This window comes from Schistocerca serialis, chromosome 3 (genome assembly GCF_023864345.2).
Source record: "Schistocerca serialis cubense isolate TAMUIC-IGC-003099 chromosome 3, iqSchSeri2.2, whole genome shotgun sequence".
Lineage (NCBI taxonomy): Eukaryota > Metazoa > Arthropoda > Insecta > Orthoptera > Acrididae > Schistocerca > Schistocerca serialis.
The window spans coordinates 1,009,622,870-1,009,646,150 of NC_064640.1; the positions used below are offsets into that span (position 1 = coordinate 1,009,622,870).

Consider the following 23,281-nt stretch of genomic DNA (forward strand, 5'->3'; position numbering starts at 1 on the left):
AGAACGGTAAGTGAAGCAATGCTCACCCGAATGATGGTTTCACACCACTTCACGTGCACAGGATGCGAAGTACATTGCACCTTGCATTTATCCAAAAGCAAACAATGACCTATTATTAGGTGCATCAGGCTGCAAGAATATTTATAAGCACCTGTCTGTCAATGACCACAACACTGCCAAATTCGCCACACACCAACATACCTCTGCACCAGCTGCCAAAACAAAGTGGCACCCACATGACAGTTTCTTGACAAGTGGCTGCTATCAAACAACTAGAAACAATGGCATTGTGGCCATGAACCCATACAGACCAGGCAAATGTTTTTAATGAATACTAATGAATGTACATAACAGACAAGCAACAGTCTCATACATACCTGGTGGACTCTGGGTCTGACATGAGCACCTTAATGGCAATGCTGCATCTAAAGAGAAAGTCTCACACACGTGTACAGCTTACTGAAGCTAATAGTTAACCTGTTTTGACTTAAAATGAATTCAAAACTATGGTGGAATGGAATTCTGTGCTGGCTGATGTATCTGAGTTTATGTTAAGTGCCAGTTTCCTACACTGTTACAGGTTGGAAATCACCCTATGCGCAACATGGCTTCAAATGGTGACAGAAATGGTTACACAGAAATTAGGCAAGGCTTCCAGAAATAGTAGCATTTTCCACACAAACTCACACTCTAGACTGAGCACACATTTGCAAGATATTGCACCACACTGGGATCACACCTTGTCTACCAATTGGCCAGAAACTTTGATGATTAGCTCCAGTAAAATATGCCACAACAAAAACAGCAATCAAAGAACTGCTTCAAGCAGGAATAATCTGCAGATCGAACAGATCCTGGACGTTTCTACTGCATCTCAATAAAAGGAAAGATGTAACATGGAGGCTGTGCACGATTACCATGCACTAAATGTTTGCACCTTACCAGACTGCTACCCTGTTCCCCATATTAAAAACTTTAAAAGTGCACTACCTGGAGCAACCATATTCAGTGTTATAGACTTCAGAAATGCTTACAACCAAATTCTGGTGGCATGACAGGATGTTCTGAAGACAGCAATAAAGTCTTTCAGTCTGTTTGAATATTTACAAGTGCCTTTTTGGCTGAAACATGCTGCACAGTCCTGGAGACAATTTGCAGACAAAGTGTTGCATGAACTACTTTTCTGTATCATCTACCTTAACGATGTACTACACGTACGAACATCAGCTGAACATGATAACCATTTACAAATTGTATTTAATAGGCTAGCAGACAACGGTTTGATATTGAATGACAACAACAAGTTTGTGCTCTGGAAATAACATGTGCAATTCTTAGGTCACAGTTTCTGCAGTAGGCATCTGTTCCCTTAAGGAGAAAATCGATGTCATACAATACATGCCCTGTCTCAGAGACTTCCAACAGCTGCAAATATTTTTAGGAATGGTCAGTTTTTATCGATGACACATGCCAAGAACAGCTGCAATGCAGGCACCCCTGACAGTAGCTTTGATGGGCCACAACACCACTGGTTGCCACCCACTGATTTGGACCATGGAAATGCAATGCACCTTCAAACAGGTAAAGGTCAGCCTTGCTGTAAGTGTGGATGCTAGTCAGCTGGCAATTAGCATGGCACTCCAGCAATAAGTTAATGGAGTATGGCACCCCTGGATTTTTTTTTCTGGCTTACGCTTCAGACCAGGTGGAGTGCTTATGATCATAAGTTGCTTGCAATATATGAGGCTATTCGGCACTTCCACTTGTACATGGAAGCACGGGGGTGTTTGCAATAGACACGGACCACAAACTCATCACTTTTGCCTTAAAAAAATTTAAGTAAATGTTTCCCCACAGCAAATAGATTTTATCACTTACTTTACTACAGATCTAAGACATGTAAAAGGGGCAGGTAATACTGTTTCAGACTATTTTCTGAGGCTAAACACAATTTCACATACTACTGATTTTGATAAATTAACTGCAACACAAGTAGCTGATACACAGCTACAAAAACTTGTGCAAGACAAGGATATGCAGCTTAAAAAAGTGCCTCTTGTGGGATTTTAAAAAAAAAATCCCCTGTTGCACTATGTCTCTAAGCATGCTCTTAAGCCATTCATATCTGCTGTTTTTCACAAGCAAGTGTCTGACCCAGTAACCAAAAGGCCAGTTTTTTAAAATAACACACCAATTTTCTGAAATGACACATTATTTCTCACACATCCACAATGACCTGGTAGGTCCATTGCCTCCATCTGAAGGACTGAAATATAATCTTACAGCACTGAGAAGTACACTAGAAGCTAGTCCTATCATAGACTTTTCTGCAGAAACAACAAACAGGACATTCCTCACAGCAAGAACTGACTAGTTTGGCTGCTCAGTACATGTCGCAACATACTGAAGGCACCAGTTCCAATTTGCCCTACTTCTTGAACTCACTAAACACTACTAGTTACCACCCACATAGCAATGGGATGGTAGAGTGCTGGCACATGACACTCAAAGCCGTACCTATTTTCTGTGATATGGCCTGGACAGCAGCATTACTGCTAGTGCTACTGGGCCTCTACACTGCTATCAAGCAAGACATCAGCATGTCAGTAGCTGAAATCCTCTATGGAGAGACACTGCAATTTCCATCAGGGTTTTCCATATCACAACAGTCCCTCTCCACACACAAATCACCATTCCTACTGTAACAACAGACAAATTTAAATGCTTTTCCCTACACCAGCATCCCACCATGGAAACACAAACATTTTCATTCTTAAGGATTTGAAGAAGTGTGTGTACATTATGTTGAGAACAGAAGTTGCCCACTTGCCAGTACAACCTCCTTATTCTGGGCCTTACAAAGTTCTGAAGTGTAACAAAAATACTATGCAAATAAACTGCATTCTTGCTCAGTTATTAGAGCTCTTATTATTTACTGTGATTAACTAACTCACAACACTAAAACAACACCACCAGATAATCTGCAAAGTCAAACTAGAGTGTATTCTTAAGTAAAAAATCTAAGTCTACATTATCCCCTTTTTACACCTCTCTCAAAAATAAAATCATCACATGACAGCATAAATGTCTCTGTAACTATAAAAAGCCTGCTACTTGGCTCATTATAAACAGGACTGATTTATGCATTTATTAAATTATCAGTCATATAAAAGTTATTTAAAATTAAGCTGCTCTTACACTCTGATCAGAAATTTCTTCATAGTTCTCTTCTTTGAGATCTTCAGCTTCTAGGACAGGAGTCTGACTGTTTGTAATATCAGACTGCTTAGGGATCTGTATGGATGTAGCCAAGGCATCATTATATGATGGTGGAGACGGAAACTGTTTAGTTGAATCAGTGATGTCTTGTTGCTGACTTCGTTTTGATTTTGTACCTGGTTCTGTATCCATAACTGGCGATTCACCTCTGTTTGGAATTAAGATGCTACTTGGAAGAAAACCTTGATTGGCTGCAACAGAATGCAAAGTTGTTAAATAATGGAAATATGAACTTTTTAAATGGTCTTAAAACATTACTACCTGATGACAGGCAACTCTAATTTTTTATTCTGTCGCTTTACCTACTATCCTTCAAAAATGGTTAGCCAAATTTATACAATTTCTATACAAATTTCTTTATTGTAATTTAAAATAAGACTTTTACAAATGCGAAAAAATGTAACTTACCTCCATCATCTACAAACCACACTGAACTATCTCCCATGGGATTTTGTTTCTTTATAACTGCTACTAAATGCCCAGTGGAAACTGACAATTCTAATGGCTGTATACTTGTGTATGATTTGGTTGTATAAAATAGTGTATCAACTCCATAACGATTTTTCAGATATGTCTTCTGACTGTCACTCTGAGTCAAAGCAACCTGAAAGCACGGGAACAAAATCAAATATACATACATATATTTGCAAATATTTTTAAAATTCTTACATATAGAGCTTAAGCTTATTCAAAATAGAAAATACACAACAATCCCAACCAACCAAAAAAAAAAAACTATTAGGAGACTCTTATGATACACATGACAAACTATTAAACATGTGATTTTGAGTGAAAAAATAAAGCTGTAATTGCTATGAAACTAACTGTCAAAATGAGCTAATTATTTTCTATGTCTTTAGTAAATACAATTATTACAATACAATAATTTTGAAATTTTGTAACTTCACTCGATGCCCTGAAGAGTCCTTGTAGAATTTCTCAGTATCGCTTGGTGTTACAACTGTTTGAGTACCTGAGGAACATGATCATCCCCAGTATATTTTATCACAAAAGTACTTTAAGAAAGGCAGGTCTACAAGCCTCCACCATGCTTTCTAAAGGATGTTCGACAATGAATTGAAGAACATAGGATCTGTTATCTCTGAAGTCATCATCTTTTATTACACCAGTGTTCACAGAGATCAGGAGAGGGGCTTGCAGAGTTTCACTAGACCTCTATGAGACTGACACTTGGAGTGCACGTTCAAAAACAGCACTTGCTAATAACATCTACATCTACATCTACATTTATACTCCGCAAGCCACCCAACGGTGTGTGGCGGAGGGCACTTTACGTGCCACTGTCATTACCTCCCTTTCCTGTTCCAGTCGCGTATGGTTCGCGGGAAGAACGACTGTCTGAAAGCGTCCGTGCGCGCTCTAATCTCTCTAATTTTACATTCGTGATCTCCTCGGCAGGTATAAGTAGGGAGAAGCAATATATTCGATACCTCATCCAGAAACGCACCCTCTCGAAACCTGGTGAGCAAGCTACACCGCGATGCAGAGCGCCTCTCTTGCAGAGTCTGCCACTTGAGTTTATTAAACATCTCCGTAATGCTATCACGGTTACCAAATAACCCTGTGACGAAACGCACCGCTCTTCTTTGGATCTTCTCTTTCTCCTCCGTCAGACCAATCTGGTACGGATCCCACACTGATGAGCAATACTCAAGTATAGGTCGAACGAGTGTTTTGTAAGCCACCTCCTTTGTTGATGGACTACATTTTCTAAGCACTCTCCCAAGGAATCTCAACCTGGTACCCGCCTTACCAACAATTAATTTTATATGATCATTCCACTTCAAATCGTTCCGCACGCATACTCCCAGATATTTTACAGAAGTAACTGCTACCAGTGTTTGTTCCGCTATCATATAATCATACAATAAAGGATCCTTCTTTCTATGTATCCGCAATACATTACATTTGTCTATGTTAAGGGTCAGTTGCCACTCCCTGCACCAAGTGCCCATCCGCTGCAATTCTCCTTCATGCATTTCGCTACAATTTTCTAATGCTGCAACTTCTCTGTATACTACAGCATCATCCGCGAAAAGCCGCATGGAACTTCCGACACTATCTACCAGGTTACTCAGCACCAAATAAGCAATAAAAAAGAAAATAACAGTGATATTTTCTTTACAAATCACTTACAGAGTGAAATGTAATGGGATATAGTCCAGCAAGCGTAGTGACTATGTCACAGATCCACTCACTCAATCTAACAATCAGGAAATGTCTCATCACAAAAGGTGTGCACTATGCTGGTGTAATGTGCAAGGACACATCCTGCAAAAGGATAGTTGTCAATAGAGACTGTGGAATCACAAAGGGCATTATCTTCCAGCATATCTGGTTAAGAGGTACAGGTCATAGAAATCTGATGATGATGAAAAGTGCAATGACATCAGATTTCATGGAGTAGTATTACACATTCAACACCTCACTAACTGAAATCCTGGCCTGCAACATCTATAAGAGCAATCCAGGCACCACCTCCATAAATTATTATCTGACTTATTAATATTCTACTCCCACCTCATCACACTACTATCCATTTACACTATCTTCTCCCAGCAAACCCCCTCATCAATCCACCATAGCACCCAGACCCTGCCACGCTGATCTTTTTTGTTTGCCACTGCCTCTAAAACTTCCTCCCAACATTCATGAAACCCAGAACATTAACAAACCCAAAACACTGTTGTCAGCCCATCCACCAAAAAACACAATTTTATAGAAGTTTCAGTCCCATCGTAAGGTCTCACCTACAGCACCACATTCGAGGTCAACCACGATGGGCTTGTCAGAGATCTACTCTTTCTCTTGGGAGCCTTACAGAGGGAACACTTCTTTCCTACCAATCCCTCCAACTAAAGTCAACTTAATCCCAACAGTGAACCTTGCCCATCCCAGTTTAAACCAATATCCAACAGGAATCCTCCTCCCCCTCCCACCTAACTACCAACTGGTTGCCTTCCACAGGAATTCCTTAACCGCCAATTGGCCTCATCATCCTTGCCCACGTGCCTTCCCAAGCACAAAAATCTCTAAACAGAAGAAAGAACAGCCATTCACAACCTCCAGACAGACCCTGATTTAATCATCCTCTCTCCAGACAAAGGGTCCACCACTGCCTTGATGAACTGCTCTATCTAAAAGAATGCTTCTGCCAACTGTTTTCACCCCCCCCCCCCCCCCCCCCTACAAGCTCTACCATAGTGATCCAATCCCAGAAATCCAACACAACTTCCAGTCACTACTCACATATTTAGGCCTATCCTAGAATCTATCTCCCTCCTCACACCAATGTACCATCAATCATTCACCTTCTACATGTTTCCCATAATCCATGAACCCAACACTCCTGGATCCTCCATTGTGGCTGGTTACCATGCTTCAACTGAAAGAATCTCAGCTCTTGTCGACCAATACCTGCAACCAGTTGCCCACAGCTTAGTCTGTCATATGAAAAACACAAATCACTTCGTTTTCCGAATTGTGATCATCCCCACCCCATTACCACCTGAATCCCTATGCATTACTGTTGATAGCACCTCCCTTACACCAACATCCCTCATGCCCATGGCCTTGATACTACGTAAGACTACCTTCCCCAATGTTGTTCTGACTCCAAACCCACAACTTCATGACTTATACTGCTTACCAATGGCAGCCTCGCACACAAATACTACTTCTTTGAGGGGAAGACACATAAACAAACCTACGGCACAGTCATGGGCACCCGTATGGCACCCTCCTAAGCCAACCTGTTTATGGATCATATACAGGAAACCTTTCTAGCCTCCCAAACACCTTACCTGGTTCATATTCATAGACGATATCTTCATTATCTGGACCCAGGGCCAATACTTGAGCTTTCTAATGGTTCCATCCATATCAAACCCACTAACCACCAACACTACCTTCATTTAGGCAGATGTTATATCTTCTACACCAGAAAAATCATTCCCATTAACCTGACCATCTATGGACTGTGTGTCTGCAGTGACACTGCGAGTTAATGTGGGCAGAGGTTATACTCAACAAAGTGAATAAATTAATAACTGGCTCCTTTTATCAACACTCCCATTCAGATGATATAGTTGCTGCGGGTTCAAGGAAAAACTGAGTCATTTCCAATAGGTACTTGACTCACGCAATTCTAGTTATAGGTAACTTCACTCTGCCTTTGACATGTTTAAAGTCAGTGGTAGGCATAAAACACCATTTGAAACTGTACTAAATGCACTCCCTGAAAATTATTACCGGAGCCCACACAAATTGTAAATGGTTGCGATGACATACTACACCTCTTACAACAAACCATCCTGAGCAAATAGAGAGCATCGTGATGGATACCATCATGAAATGGTTGTGATAACATACTACACCTCTCACAACAAACGATCCTGAGCAAAAAGAGAGCATCATGATGGATACCATGAGGTGATTGTAGCGAGACTGAATACCATAACACCCAAAGCCACCAAAAATAAATGCAGAATATATCTACTTACAAAAGCAGATAAAAATTCACTTCATGATTTCCTGAGAGACAATCACCATTTCTTCCAAACTAACTATGTATGTGAAAACCAAATGTAGCTTCAATTCGTAGAAATAGTATTGTGGGCAACAGAGAGGTAAACCAAAATGGAACACATCCCTCATCATACACAAAACAGGTCAGGATACTACTGCAAATATAACAAAAGAAGTGTGCCAGATTTTAAAAAAATACACCACCTCCAAGATTGGCAATGTTTTAAAGAAACTTGAAATTTAGCATGGACTTTAATGTGAGATGTTTTTAACAGTTTCTACAGTGATACTCTGACTGAAAATCCAGAGATAGCCAACATGAGTAACTTAGAAGTAGATACCTTCGGTGAATCAAAGCAACTTGTTACTTGATAGAGCCAAGTCTTCTGGTCCAGATTGTATACCAATTAGATTCCTTTCAGAGTATGTTGATGTAATAACTCCATATTTAAAGATCATATATAATTACTCGCTTGACAAAATATCCATACCTAAGGACTGGAAAGTTGCACAGTCACACTAATACACAAGGAAGTTAATCGAAGTAATCCATGGAATTACAGACCAATATCACTGACATGAATTTTCAGTATGATTTTGGAGCATATACTGCATTTGAATGTTATGAAACACTGAAGAAAATGATCTATTGACACACTGTCAGAATGGATTCAGAAAATATCGCTCTTGCGAAACGCAACTGACACTTTGTTCACTCAAAGTAATGAGTGGTATAGACAGGGGATCTCAAGCTGATTCCATATTTCTGGATTTCCAGATGGCTCTTGACACTATTCCTCACAACCAGTTACTAATCAAATTGTGTGTCTATGGAGTAACATCTCAGTTGTGTAATTGGATTCATGATTTCCTGTCAGAAAGGACACAATTCTTAGTAACTGATGGGAAGTCATCAAGCAAAACTGAAATGATGTCTGACATTTCCCAAGGAAGTGTTACAGGTTCTCCGCTGTTTCTAATCTATATAAACCATTTGGACGACAATGTGAACAGCCCTCTTAGCTTGCTTGCTGATACCATATAGTAAAGTCATCATCAGGAGATCAATATGTTAGAAAAATATCTGTGTGGTGCAAAAAGTGGCAACTGACCCTGAACAGTAAAAAGTGTAAGGTCCTCCATATGAGTACTAAAAAGACTCCTTTAAACAACAAAAAGGTGGTGAGGGTAGGAGCAAAGGAAGGACATCTGAGGGGAGTGTTTGCATTAAGAACAGAGCTCTGTTAAATAAAATCTCAACTATATTTCAAGTTCAGGTTACACAGGGTGAACATGGGGAAACTTCCAATTGATTGAAGGGGCCATTATGTCTACGTTATGGAGTGGAACAGGAGAGTGCAGGGAGAAGGTGTATTGTCAGTTTGGGAGAATGTCACAAAGAGCAAGTCTCTTCTGGACCCACCATTCTGCTCTCATCTACTGTGACCCCATGTAACCATTTTCCCACATTTTCTAATTACCAAGGGCTGTAGGTGATGTTCGCAAGGCGTCTCTCATCAAGAGTCCTCAATGGTGTGAACTATGCTTGCCCATAAACATGGGCCGGTTATGGAGAGAGAGCCACGAAAGCAGTTCATTCGCAACAACAACAACTCTTGGCTGGAGAGAGAAAAATTTCCAGCCCAAAATTTGCAATAAAATATTTCTGAATTCCTTCAAGCACGTGGCCATCTCCACAATAATACAAATTTAAAGATCATGTTACGCAACTTTTCAGTCTCCCCAAGTCTTCTACTATGCTTGCTCATTTTTACCATATATATGATACATGGCTATGTCGGAAAAGGTTATAATACACAAGTAATTTTTGGAACATAGCAGCAACCTTTTTGCATTCGGGGATCATCTGATAGAAAACCACAAAACAGCCACTTGATCAGTTTTAGGGCATCCAACACTGTGGTTATCATCATTCTGCTTATTCCACAAGCAAACTTAGAATTTATACAAAGAATTGCATTGAAACTGATGAAATCATAGTGATAATCACTTAAAAATTTTTTATCAAATAAATATGCAAAAATAACTTAACAACAGTTCATCAGATTCATATGGCTGCACAATTACTGTTATAAAAAAGGGAGAAGAACTAGCCAGTCATTTAGAAGTTACATTACACTAATTTAATTGTCACCTACAATAGAGATTGCATCTAGCCAAGCCACTCAATGCCACATACAAACAACATTCTGATAAAATATGGTGCTTTGTTATGGTAATACCACGTGTGTCACACGCTAGATGTGAATAATGCAGTAGGGAAACACTGGTTTAAGAGCGATTTCCTAGACAAAGACAAGCTAGAATAACCTCATTGTGTTTCACATGACTACAAATGGTCAGTTGAATCATTCAGAGTTTATTCTCATTCTTATCCAGCCAATCCCTTCCCCATGTAACTGTAACTGTCTTTCTCACCAATTACATCACTGACTCCATGGAATTGTTGCACAATGTCACTGTGCTTTCTTCAGAAAACTTGTTTGGCTACTCCTATAGTTTTTGATATGGGTTCTGATATGCCTCAGTATGCAACAGAATTTCATTACTTCACTCTGTATTTGAAGACAGAGGAGGATGTCCTGGACATGCATCTCTACTGGACACATTCTCCTGATCATCTGCAGAGCAATCTATGAGTTGTAGCAGCTGAGGAAAGTAACTGCATTGATGTATCTCATCTGGTTTAGAGACGTTAGGATAGGAAAAAAACCAAAGATGTTTACTTCAGCCGTAGGTGGATTATCAGCATACTGTATCTGAAAACAAGAGAATAGTCAACTAAATCTGCTAGCTTGGAACCATAAGTGTACACTATACTGTCTACGTAGTGTTTGTTTGTAATGCATTGTAATGTATGCTTATTGTAATAGCCTAAGCCACAGCCACCAGCAATACCATATCTGGACTGCCAGAAGCCACAGTCAACATCCAATTGACAAAAGCATCTCTCCCCGTGTGCCTACTTCCATACCACCACATGTGCCTGCTTCCATACCCCAACTTTCACATGTCAATGAACAGGAACATCAGGAAGCTTCTGCAGGTTGGTACAATGCTGCCTGACAACAGACAGATGCCATTCACCGATCCAACTCCAGGCCTTTTCACGGTGACATACAAACACCACATTTGTGTGAAGTCAGTGTCAAGTGGCTGCATTTAAACCTGTGTGTAGGCAGCCCAATATGTGTGACCCGCTGGGCAATGTAGCTGCACCCAAACTATGTCAGCCACAGGCTTGGAGTCTTTGCCGTAACCATGTCGCTCTCTGCCACTGCCGGGCCATGGTGCTTGACTGCCTTGGATTGGCACCCAATACCTTACCACAACCACTACAGAGCCTCTCGCCATCTCCAGAGTCCCCCAGCCAGCCACCCACTGCCAGCCAATTGTTCAGAGTTTGACTCTGGGCAGCAATGAAACCTACCACAACGGCAGAAGGTGCTGCTGGATGCCCCATGCTGCGCTGCACCACAGTCGTGTGCAGTACTATGGATGCCGCTGTCAACTCAACTCCAGGCTGCCCATGACACCAAGTTATACGCCACCACCCAAGCAGCGCAGAATGTCCATGTACCGTGTCTTCCTTGCCTGCTGCTACCACTCCGAAATATTATGAGAGAATTCCATACTGCACCGAAGAGGAGGGCACACTCCAAAGACTGTGTAAGTCGAATAAATTCATAAATAATTGTTTTATGATCACTGCTGGTTTATCTGAAACTTCCCCACATGTCACAACTGTCTCCCAAACTATCTACGATCCCTACAACACCCAAGGTGGATTCGAGCACGTCCTGACGAGCAAGAACTGGTCTACGTGTCACTCTTGTTTCTCCACAGCCACCTGAAAATCTTGCTTCTTCTGCACAATCAAATTTTGCTGACAGGGACAGGATGGTTTGAGACTGATGGATCAATGACAGCAAAGAAGGTACACAGTTCTGATGACAGAAGACTGCAAGTGGTGATTCAACTGGGACGGCAACATATGAGAGTAGTGGCACAGACTTTTATTTTTACTCATGGGATCTGTATATTCTGTTATCTTTGTATCCTTGAAGCCCTGTATCTCATTTCTGTGTTATTCAGTATGAACAGCATAACTTGAGTCACATTTGGCAAAGGCCTGAGGGTCGAATCCCTAATGTCAGTGATGTGAACACAACATAATTTACAAAGGCATTCAGCCCTATGCACCAAGTCAGATGAACAGGTTTGTTATGTTTGCCAGAGGATCATTACACAAGCCACTGTTGTGAGTGCACCTAGCTTAAAAATGGGAAATCGTGGGTGCTGAGAGGATTCAGAAAAAGGCCAAAGCAGCCATAAGTTTTTCTTGAAAATACAAATTTTGTACAGCAGAATGAGAAGTGTAAATAGTTAAAGGTTAGGTGACAGGTTAGAGGAGCTTTTAGGTTAGACTTATATTATGTGGAATATTCGAATTTGGAACCTAGCATGTTTAATGATAAGAGACATAACCAGAGGTAGATCAGCACTGACCAACTAGAGCATGATCCAATAGCCACACTGGAATCACACGGTTCAGATTTCATGTCTTTACATTGTACATGAATAGCACAAAGCAGCAATATGCTGAGACATCACATAGATGCAAAATGATTGTTAGACATCAGAACATCACATAAACCACAGAAGTAAATTTGCCAATGGTGTCTGTATAATTCATTATTATGGGAGAACACGACGAGAAAGTTTTATGTACTTTTTATGAGGTTTATTATGGTCAGGAGGGTAGCCCAGGAAATAGTCTCTCTGGGAAAAGAGGTAAGAAAGAATTAGATGATCGTAGGGCAGCTGGTAAGCGACTGTGACACAGGAAGTAGATCTGGTGGTATCGGAGAGCTCAAAGTGGGGACCAGTGAACTACTTGTACTCTCTTGGAATGAGAGAGATCTGTGTGTCGAGATATGCGGTTCATTATGAAGACACACGAGGAATATGACGAGAAAGTGTTACACGTGTATTGTGAGGATGAAATCCGTGAATTGTGTTCATCGTAAAGAGTCCTTCTTGGTCAATACAATTAATAACGTGATAATGTAAATGTTACCCACGAGTCCTTCCCTTTGTAAATAGTTTTCACTATTTGTTTAGATCATAGTGATAAGGCAACAGGATAGTATAAATATGCATCAATGTAAACGAGTTATACAGATCGAGGGATTGCTCCCCTTTTTTTTGTATCAGCACCAGAATGAGAAAGGTATTGTTTGTGTTGACACGGGACATATCTTAATGTGACATATGACAATCTTCGAAGTTTTTCTTGTAGTTACTAGACATATTTGGTGCATGTAATGGGATGATGTGGGAGATGCACATTTTAGCACGTAAATATTAAATGGGAAGACTAGCCGATAGGGTACCTGCCTGCACACCAGTCCTTCCCCACAAAATGAAATGCTGTAGCAGCTAGCAGGGCTAAAAGCGATTTGAAGAGAAGAGAGAGTAAATGAGAACATACTCACTAGTGAGATAAAGGCTAGTGTGGTTGAAAGGGAAAGAAGTGTAAATAATGTAAAGGACCAAGTGTTAGCATGACTGAAGCCAAAAAGATACAGAATAAATACCTGTAAATAAATTAGTGTCTATGTCACAACAAAATTTTCAACTGAAATCTGAGGGCGGATTTTTTTAGGAGAGAGGAGTTGAAACACAGCCAGTGCCAGTGCTGTATCTGGAGCACCAACAGCCGCAGTCAACATTCTGCTGACAGAGGCACCTATCGCCGTGTCACTGCTTCTGTTCTACCACTTCTGCATGTCAATGATTTGGGGATCAAGAAACTTCTGTAGTTTGAGACACTGCTGCTTGACAACAGATGGATGCTTGTTGCCAACCCTGTTCCAGAACTTTCAGTAGTGACATACAAATACCGCACTTCTGCAAAGTCAGTGTAGAGTGGCTCCATTTAAACCTGTACGTAGCCAACCCCCTGTGTGTTACCGGCTGGGCAACATAGCTGTGCCCAGCCTGTGTCAGCCACAGACTCGGAGTTTTCACTGTAACTACGTCACTGTCGTCACTGGTACTGTGGGGCTGCAATATAAGATCCAGTGCCCGACTGCCCGGAACCTGGTGCCCAACACACTGCTGCCGCTTCTACGTGGCTGTCTGCCATTGCCGGAATGCACCAGCCACCGAGTCCCACTATCCAGACATTGTTCAGAGTTAAGACTCTGGGCAGTATCGAGATCGGCTGCGGCCAGAAGATGCTGCTGGCTGCCCGTGCCATGCTGTGGCACAGTTGAGCCGAGTGCAGTGCTAGAGTCGGCATGGCCCCACATCCCTGTCGGTACCATCCAGAAACTCACCGACTCTCTTCCTGCACGTCCACACTGCAAATGGTGCTTATTCACAGTAATCTGACTTGACTGTGTACAATATTCACATTGAAAAAGTGGTAGTTATATTTTTTCTACACTGTTTCAACTAAAATCCAACAGTCTCATTTGTAAAACCTCTTTCCAACCTACACACATATGGTTGTAGCTGCCATTTGATATTATTTTATTAAAATTACAGTCACTGTTTGTCCTTTGCCAGGTGGAGGAAGAAGAAGAAGAAGAAGAAGAAAGGAGAGAGAGAGAGAGAGAGAGAGAGAGAGAGAGAGAGAGAGAGAGAAAGGGTCCCGTTTTTCATTATAACATGGATAAGTGCTCATTTGTTCTCACCTGAGATCTCTCTGATTGACTCAGAATTTTTGTGGTTGATGTGGAATAATTGGCAGAATTCAAACATACATGCCACACCCTCCTTTTGCCATCACAATCCAAAAGACTTCTATATTCTCCTCCAATGGTCTGGACTTGCACACTTGCCATGATCTCCCACTGTCCCTGATTGCATAGACCCATTTAGTTTTACACAAGGGAGCAAGCATCAACTTAAGATATTCCAAATTCTTTAGCAGCACAGTGAATTATGCTTGTAATTTGATTTACCAAGTCCCTGATGCTGTCTTGATATTCAAATCAAGGTTTCTGGCTCTAAAATGTCTCTTTGCTTATCATCCATTAAGCTGGTTTTCTTTTCATGTCTCTTCTATCAGGAAAGTGCACCCAGATAGTGCATCATAGCCACTTTCCACCAGCAATATATGAGAATAGACAAACAGACAGAAAAGTCAATGGTTGAGAACAAACTCATGGCTTGAAATATGATCAGAAAATATACATCTTTCATCACAACAACTAGCATCACTGTACCTTAGCAAAAGGTCTGGCCAAGATCCCATGAAAATTCTGGTCCTACGTAAAATTGCTAAGTGGGTCTAAGGCCTTCACCCAGTCACTTTTTGACCAGTCTGGTGTGGCATTATAAGATAGCAAAACAAAAGCTGAGGTTTTAAATTTTGTGTTTAAGAAATGGGTCATGGAGGAGAATCAAACAATCATATTGTCATTGGACCATCACATAGAGTCCCATAAGGATGACATAGTAACAAGCATCCCTGGCACAGAGAAACAACTGAAAGAAATAAAAACATGTAAGTCTGCACATTTGGATGGAATCCCAATTCAGTTTTACAAAGAGAACTCTACAGCACTGGCCCCTTACTTAGCTTGCATATATCACAAATCTCTAACCCAGCACCAAGTCCCAAGTGACTGGAAAAAACACAAGTGACTTCTGTATCTGAGAAAGGTTAAAGAATGGACTTGCAAATTTACAGACCAATATATCGATTTGCTCCAGAGTTCCTGAAGATATTCTGACTTCGAATAAAATAAACTTCCTCACGGCCAAAAAGCTTAAGTCCATGAATCAGCACAGTTTTAAAAAGCATTGCTCATTTGAAACTCTGCTTGCCTTTCCTCCCTTGATATACTGTGAACTATAAACGAAGGGTGACAGGCAGGTTCCATATTTCTAGATTTCCAAAAAGCATTTGACATGGTGCCATACTGCACACTGTTAATTAAGATCTGAGCACATGGTATAGGTTCCAGGCTATGTCAGCGGCTCTAAGACTTCTTAATTAATAGAATCCAGTACGCTGTCCCCAATAGTGAGACTTCAGCAAGGGTATCATCAGGAGTGCCCCAGGGAAGTTTGATAGGACAGCTGTCATTTTCTATATACATAAATGATCAGGCAGACAGAGAGGCAGCAATCTGTGGTTATTTGCTGATGATGCTATGGTGTACAGGAAGGTGTCAAAGTTGAGTGACTGTACGAGGATACAAATTTCTAGTTGGTGTGAGGAATGACATCTAGCTCTAAATGTTAAAAAAATGTAAGTTAATGTGGATGACAAGGAACAACAAACCTGTAATGTTCATATACAGCATTAGTAGTGTCCTACTTGACATGATCACCTCGTTTAAGTATCTCGAACACTGCAAAGCAATATGAAATGGAATGAGCCGTGAGGACAGTAGTCAAGAAGGTGAATGGCCAACTTCAATCTATTGGCAGACATTTGGGAAACTGGTTCACCTGTAAAGGAGACCACATACAGGACACTAGTGTGACCTATTCTTGAGTACTGCTCTAGTGTTTGGGATCCGCACCAGGTGGATTAAAGGAAGACACTGAAGCATTTCAGAAGCAGGCTGCTTGATTTGTTACAGGTAGGTTCAAACAACATGCAATTATTTTGATGATGCTTTGGGAACTCAAATGGGAATCCCTGGAAGGAAAGTGACATTCTTTTCCAGGAACAGTACTGAGAAAATTTAGGGAACTGGTATTTGAAGCAGACTGTGGAACGATTCTATTGCCACAAACATAAAATATCGTAAGGGTCACACCACGCATCATCCCCCCCACCCCCCCCCCACCCCCCACCTCCCTGCCTCTTTTCCCCTCCACACGAAACAGTTGTTCTTTGTACCCCCATAGAACCACACATTTTGTACAACTGCATGAATGGTAGATTTTGGCATATTCAGTTGAACAGTAACTTAATTTTGGCAAGTCACGATATCCACAAAACTTGTGTTTGGTGGAAAATATTTTTGCTCTCCATCTGCTCCTACTCAGCTAGAAATAACTGCTATCTTTCTTGTTATTCTTTCACAAATATGAGTACACTGTATCAATGCAATCCGATACCAAAACTTTAATGTTCCTCTTTTCAATTACCGTATTTACTTGAATCTAAGCCACACTCGAATCTAAGGTGCGCCTGAAAAATGAGACTCGAAATCAAGGAAAAAAATTTTCCCGAATCTAAGCCGCACCTGAAATTTGAGACTCGAAATTCAAGGGGAGAGAAAAGTTTTAGGCCGCACCTCCAAATCGAAACAAAGTTGGTCCATTGTAATATGAGACACAATTTAGGCCGAATGAATGACGATACAGCTACAGTAGTTTGGTTCGAGACGTAAGCTTAGCAGTTAAGCTTTACCAGGTAGCCATTGCTATGTGTCCATCCATATTTATATGGGTACCCTTCCTTTTTCACGTGCTTTGTCTGGTTTGAATTGATTGCTTATTTTTCTTTGATCTGATAAGTGTTGTTCTCTTTGTTATAGGTATTTACGTCACTCTAACGTCTCATAAGCGAAACAATGGCAAGAGACTGCTATTTGTTGTTACTTACACTGCTGCTTTCTTTGATAATGATCAACAAGAACCAAATAATAGACTGTGTATGATAGAAGATGTTCTGAACGAGAGTTTCGCGAAAATTTTTCTCCATTTGAAGATCTTTGCAGACGCCTCTTTAGTACATTACATTCTGCACAGAAATTAGAGTCATCGTAGATTTAAAAATCTAGTCAATTGCCGTGCTTCATTTATGACTGTATCACTATTACGCATAAGAATAATACGAATATAAACATGACACGATATGTATATTCTTCCGCGTTTGCTGTTAGTCACTCTAGTTTCGTAGTTTATTAGGCAGACAGAATTTAAATGAGATAGCAGCAAACACGAAAGAATACGTGACAAAATGTTTATATTCATATTATTCTTATGGTGAAGAGAATACTGCATGTGATTCACAATTCATAAAAGTTCCTATTAGCAACCATCTCTTCTCACAGGTAGGAAAAAATTCAGAACGTAGAGTTGGCCATATTGACAAATATCCCTAACAGTCTTGCCAGTCGGATTTTCGTAGTACATTGAAACGCTGCAACATTCGAAGATGAATAATATGGAATTTGTATTTACTTCGATGGATAACGTATGAAAATGCAGTGATCGAAACTCGTGGCGGAGGGAAAAAAAGCTCGTCTTCCACCCTTTGTTTGTTTGTTTGTTTTTTTTTTTAATTTATTTTAAATTTATTTACCACAGAGGTTTTGGTGCCAGTATTTATCTTTGTGCCTGCAAAGCATGCCTGTGTAGCGCTACATATATTCGACGGCAGAAGTTAGTTGTGGCGCCACCTACCAACATTTTTCAGAACTTCCGCTTACTTTGCACTCGATTCTAAGCCGCAGGTGGTTTTTTGCATTACAAAAACCGGAAAAAAAGTGCGGCTTAGATTTGAGTAAATACGGTACGTAAATTCCAATACCATTTCACAGATCTTGTGGAATCAGAATGCAGAGGAAGAAGAGCTATCAGGGTTCAGAGTTAGTAGAACTTGTACTGACAATGTGTTTTATTAGAAAGAAGTAATAGAAAAAAGGTCAAACACCAACCAAGAAATCCATCTTATGTTTGTAGATCTTCATGAGGCATACGATACTGTACGGAGGTTGTGGAAAGTATTGTAGGATTCAAACATCAATTGAACTTTAACAATGACTCTCCAAAATTTGTATAATGGTCCAACATCAAGAATAAAACTTGGTAATAGACTATCTCAAAGGTTTTCTGTCAAAAAGGATTTCCATCAAGACTGGTATATATCACCTACCCTGTTTAAAACATACATAGCAAAAGCTGTAAATCAATGAAAACAGAAATGCAGAGGAATGGGTGTAGACGTGGGTTAGGCCTACTCATATACACTGCAACATGTACACAATTAGGTCCTACTTGCCAAGAAAAAAGATGATCTGGAATGTACGAGGTGTCATCAAAAAGTAATAGGAATTTTTTAATTTTGCAGGCTTTATATATCCAATTTTCAATTCTTTTATCTTGTTGGTATGCATGTTCCTGATGTATGTTTGCATTTTCAGCTGTTTTGAATGTTTAGTTTATTACTGAGAGTTGAAAAGGTTGTGTTTGTTTCTGAGCAGTTGGCAAATTTTTATTTTTGGAAAAGATAGACCAAAGAATTTGCATTAAATTTTGGTTGAAAATGGAATTAAGTGCAGCACCGCATTCAAAATATTGACTGTGGCTTCTGGATAATCTATAATGAGTAAGATATGAGTTTATGAGTGGTATAAACATTTCAAAGAGTGTTGAGAAGATGAAGAAGGCGACAGCCACACTGGATGTCCTAGCACATCAATTACTGATGATAATGTGGAAGAAGTAAAGAACATGGTTCTGGAAAATCACTGAATTACCATCAGAAAGGTTGCTAATGATGTCGGCATATCATGTGGCTCACGCCAAGCAATTTTTTCAGATGTGTTGGCAGGAACATGTAGCAGCAAAGTTTGTTCCAAAAGTGTTTGATTTTTATCAAAAACGAGATCGTGTAGGCATCACTGAAGAACTTCTAAAGAAGGTTATAATTGGTGACAAAACGTGGGTATATGGGTATGACATCACAACCAAGGCCCGATAATCCCAATGCAAACTGCCTAAAGAGCCAAGACAAAAAAATTGACACGTTCAATCACACATGAAGGTTCTTCTCTGTTTTCTTGATTACAATGTGATAATACACCACAAGTTCCTGACTTATGGTCATATACTGTCAATATGGAAACTATCTGGAAGTTATGTCCTGTTTGCCTGAAGCAATTGGAAGAAAACAATCAGAACTGTGGCAAAACAACTCATGGAAACTGCATCATGATAATGCTCCCGCTCACACCTCAACGGTTGTTGATGATTGTTTAGGCAAAAAACAAAACTGTGATGTTGACTCAGCCACCATATTCACTTGACATGGCCCCCTACACCAACTTTCCACTCCTGAAGCTGAAGATAACCGTGACAGGATGATGTTCTGTCACCAGTGAGGAGATAAAACAGAATTGTTGAAGGAGCTGAACACCATAATGAAAAATGAGTTCCAGAAGAGCTTCCACGACTGGAAAAAGTGCTGGCACAGGTGCATTATATCTGAGGGGATTACTATGCAGGGGAAAAAGTTGATGTTGAGGAATAAAGAAACAGTCTTTAAGAAAAACAAAAATTGCCATTACTTTTTTATCACACCTCTTATGGCACTACTACAAGAAGAGTATAAATGGTGAGATTTAGAACTTAACACCCAGAAAACAAAATATCTTACAACAGGAACAGAACTATCAAGCATCCATCATGATATGGAGGAAATTGCAGCTTGCAGTAGTTACACATATCTAGGAATAAAATCATATAAAGATGATCAAGAAATTACAAAACAAGTACCTCAGACTAGAAGATCGACTTCTTTTTTTTTAAATGGAATCCCTTGGGGTAGCAAAATAGAAAGGAAACTGAAATACATTATCTATGAAATTAATTAAAGGTTCTTTGTTGTATATGGTGGAGACACGGAGAGTTACAGAGAACAAAAAGAGAAAGTTCGACACCACTGAAACAGATATGTTCGGACAGTCATTGGGAATAAGCAGAAGATAGAAAACACGTAATGAAGAGGTTCAATTACAAATGGGTGCAACAACTGATATCAAATGGAAACAGTTAATATGGCATGGTAATGCCCAATGGACAGATGAATCCAGGTTACCCAAGGAGACTATGCTGTGGATACATTTGTATGACAGAAAATGTGGAAGACTAAGGAAGATTTGGAAAGAGGGAATTGTAAAAGTAATGAGATCAAGAGATTTAAGAAAAGATCATTGAGACAGCAGAGTGTCAGAGAGATTGGTCATCGGACAATGTTAGAAGGTGTTTTAGAACCGACATTAGGAAAAAAGAAAATCCGACACAGCAACAAAGCTGTGTCAAATGTATGAGTCCTTGTTTTGCATGTTTTGATTCCTGAACATTCTGTATATTGCTAGGAAATGCTGTTGTTAATAAAAGGTTTGATCAAAGCACGCTCATTAATAACAAGGAAAAAGTCATATCAAAGAGCTCATGAAATATTCATGAATACTTGCCACAATAGCTATCTCTTATGCAGTACTTAACAATGCAGATGTACTACTGTTTCTGTACTTTACTCTTCGATCCTTTCCTTGTGAGGTTTACAATGATAGTACTATATATGTTGTGAACATAAAGGGCTACAGGAAATGATCTAACAGGTTCAATGGCGCATATGAACAACTTGTGAAATTACATACATCATTCTGTAATTGGCAAAGCATCAGTAAAATAGAAGAGAGCATTATTCAGTGATATACATTTTTTTATCATTTGAGTTATGGTAAGAACTATCCAAAGCAAAAAATTCCTCGCTAACTTCTGAATGAGTTCAGTCTTCAATGCAGTGCTCATTATTTTGCCTTTTTTAAGGTTTCCTTGGTGTAACTGACAGTTGATATTTGGAAATTAGAATTTTTATCTGTCTAGCGTAAGAGGTTTGACATTCTAAATCACTCCGGTTTGTTTGACATAAACTGCAGAAACTTTAATGTTCTTGTCCTCAGCTTCACCCTTTTGATACGAGAAGTATTTTGTTGTAGCTACAAATACTCAAAGATATTGCAGAGAATACAGAAATTTCAGTCAAAGAATTAAATTCATGTGTGCTTTGTGTCCATGATAGTAGACAGCAGTTGTTAAAAGGATAGTGCAAAATCAACATCAGTGTATACCATTATCTGGAATGTTTCATTCATAGAATTTTTGGTTACCTTCTCATATCAGATTCCTCTGCTGTGCTTAGTGTCATTATGTTCATATTGTATATATTTTTCTATTTATTTAGTCTATCAAAATATACACTCTCAAGTCAGATCATTATGATACCTGTACTATGTTCTGTATATCACAGAATATGCCATATGATGTGCTCTAACAAAGTACGTACATAAGGAGACGGGGTGCCTGTTGCATTTCTTTCCCCGATTCATGGGTAAATGAAGCAAGTTTTCAATTTTGCTAAATGGGATGAACACTGACATTCAAATCAACTGAGTAATTCCCATTTTTTTACACTGCTGAAGTGAAATTGGATAGACCAGACAAACATGTGGTTCCTGAAGGTGGTCCGCAGCCTTTCCACTAGTTGCACAGGCAACAGTATGGATGATTGACGATCTGGCCTTATAAAATCAGCCAAGTACTTGCTGTACTGGTTTTGCAAACAGCTGAAGCCAAGGGGAAACTACAGCAATTACTTTTCTCAAGGACATGCAACTCTACTGTATGGTTAAATAATGATGGCATCTTCTTGGGTATAATATTCTCGAGGTAAAATAGAGTCCCATGCAAGGTCTCTGGGTGGTGACTACTCAGGAGGATGTTATCAGGAAAACAAAATTGGCATTCTGTGATCATGCATTGAATGTAAGATCCCTTAATTCGGTGGGTAGATTAGAAAATTTGAAAAGGGAAATGGATCGGTTGAAGTCAGATTTAGTGGGAATGAGTGAAGTTTGATAGCAGGGTGAGCAGAATTTCGGGCCAGGTGAGTACATGGTTATAAATATAAAATCAAATATAGGTACTACAGGAGTAGGTCTAATAATGAATACGAAACTAGGAATGCAAGTAAGCTACTATGGGTAACATAGTGAATGCATTACCATAGCCAAGATAGACACAAACGCAACACCCACTGCAATAGTACAAGTTTATATGCCAACTAGCTCTGCAGATGAAGAGATTGAAAGAATGTATGATGAGATAAAAGAAATTATTCAGATAGCTAAGGGAGAGGAAAACTTTACTATGATGGGTGACTGGAATTCATTAGTAGGAAGAGGAAAAGAAGGAAAAAATGGTAGGAGGACATGGATTGGGGGAAATAAATAAAAGAGGAAGCCACTTGGTAGAATTTTGCACAGTGCATAACTTAAATCGTCACTAACACTCTGTTTAAGAATCTTGAAAGAAGGTTGTATATGTGGAAGAAACCTGGAGACAATGAAAGGTTTCAGACTGTTATATAATGGTAATGCAGAGATTCAGGAACAAGATTTTACACTTTAAGACATTTCTAGGACAGGATCATAATTTATTAGTTATGAGGTGTAGATTAAAACTAAAAAAATTGCAAAAGATAAGAAATTATGGAGATGGGACCTGGCTAAGTTGAAAGGACCAGAGCTGGTTGCATGTTTCAATGGGAGCATTAGGCAATGATTCATGGAATCTTGGGGAAGGAATAGAGTTGAAGACGAATGGGTAGCTTTGAGAGATGAGACAGTGAAGGCAGCAGATGATCAAATAGGTCAAAAGACAAGGC

At 39.8% G+C, this 23,281-nt stretch overlaps 1 protein-coding gene across 3 annotated transcripts in view; it reads right to left on the reverse strand.

The window, feature by feature from the left end:
* LOC126471466 (dynamin-binding protein-like) overlaps positions 1-23,281 on the reverse strand; it is a 213,444-nt gene that overhangs the window by 40,850 nt on the left and 149,313 nt on the right. For all 3 annotated transcript variants that reach the window (XM_050099662.1, XM_050099663.1, XM_050099661.1), the window contains 2 exons: positions 3,688-3,883; positions 3,199-3,470 (listed from right to left, as the gene is read on the reverse strand). In XM_050099662.1, coding sequence (XP_049955619.1) covers positions 3,199-3,470; positions 3,688-3,883 — 468 coding nt within the window. The remainder of the gene's footprint in view (positions 1-3,198; positions 3,471-3,687; positions 3,884-23,281) is intronic.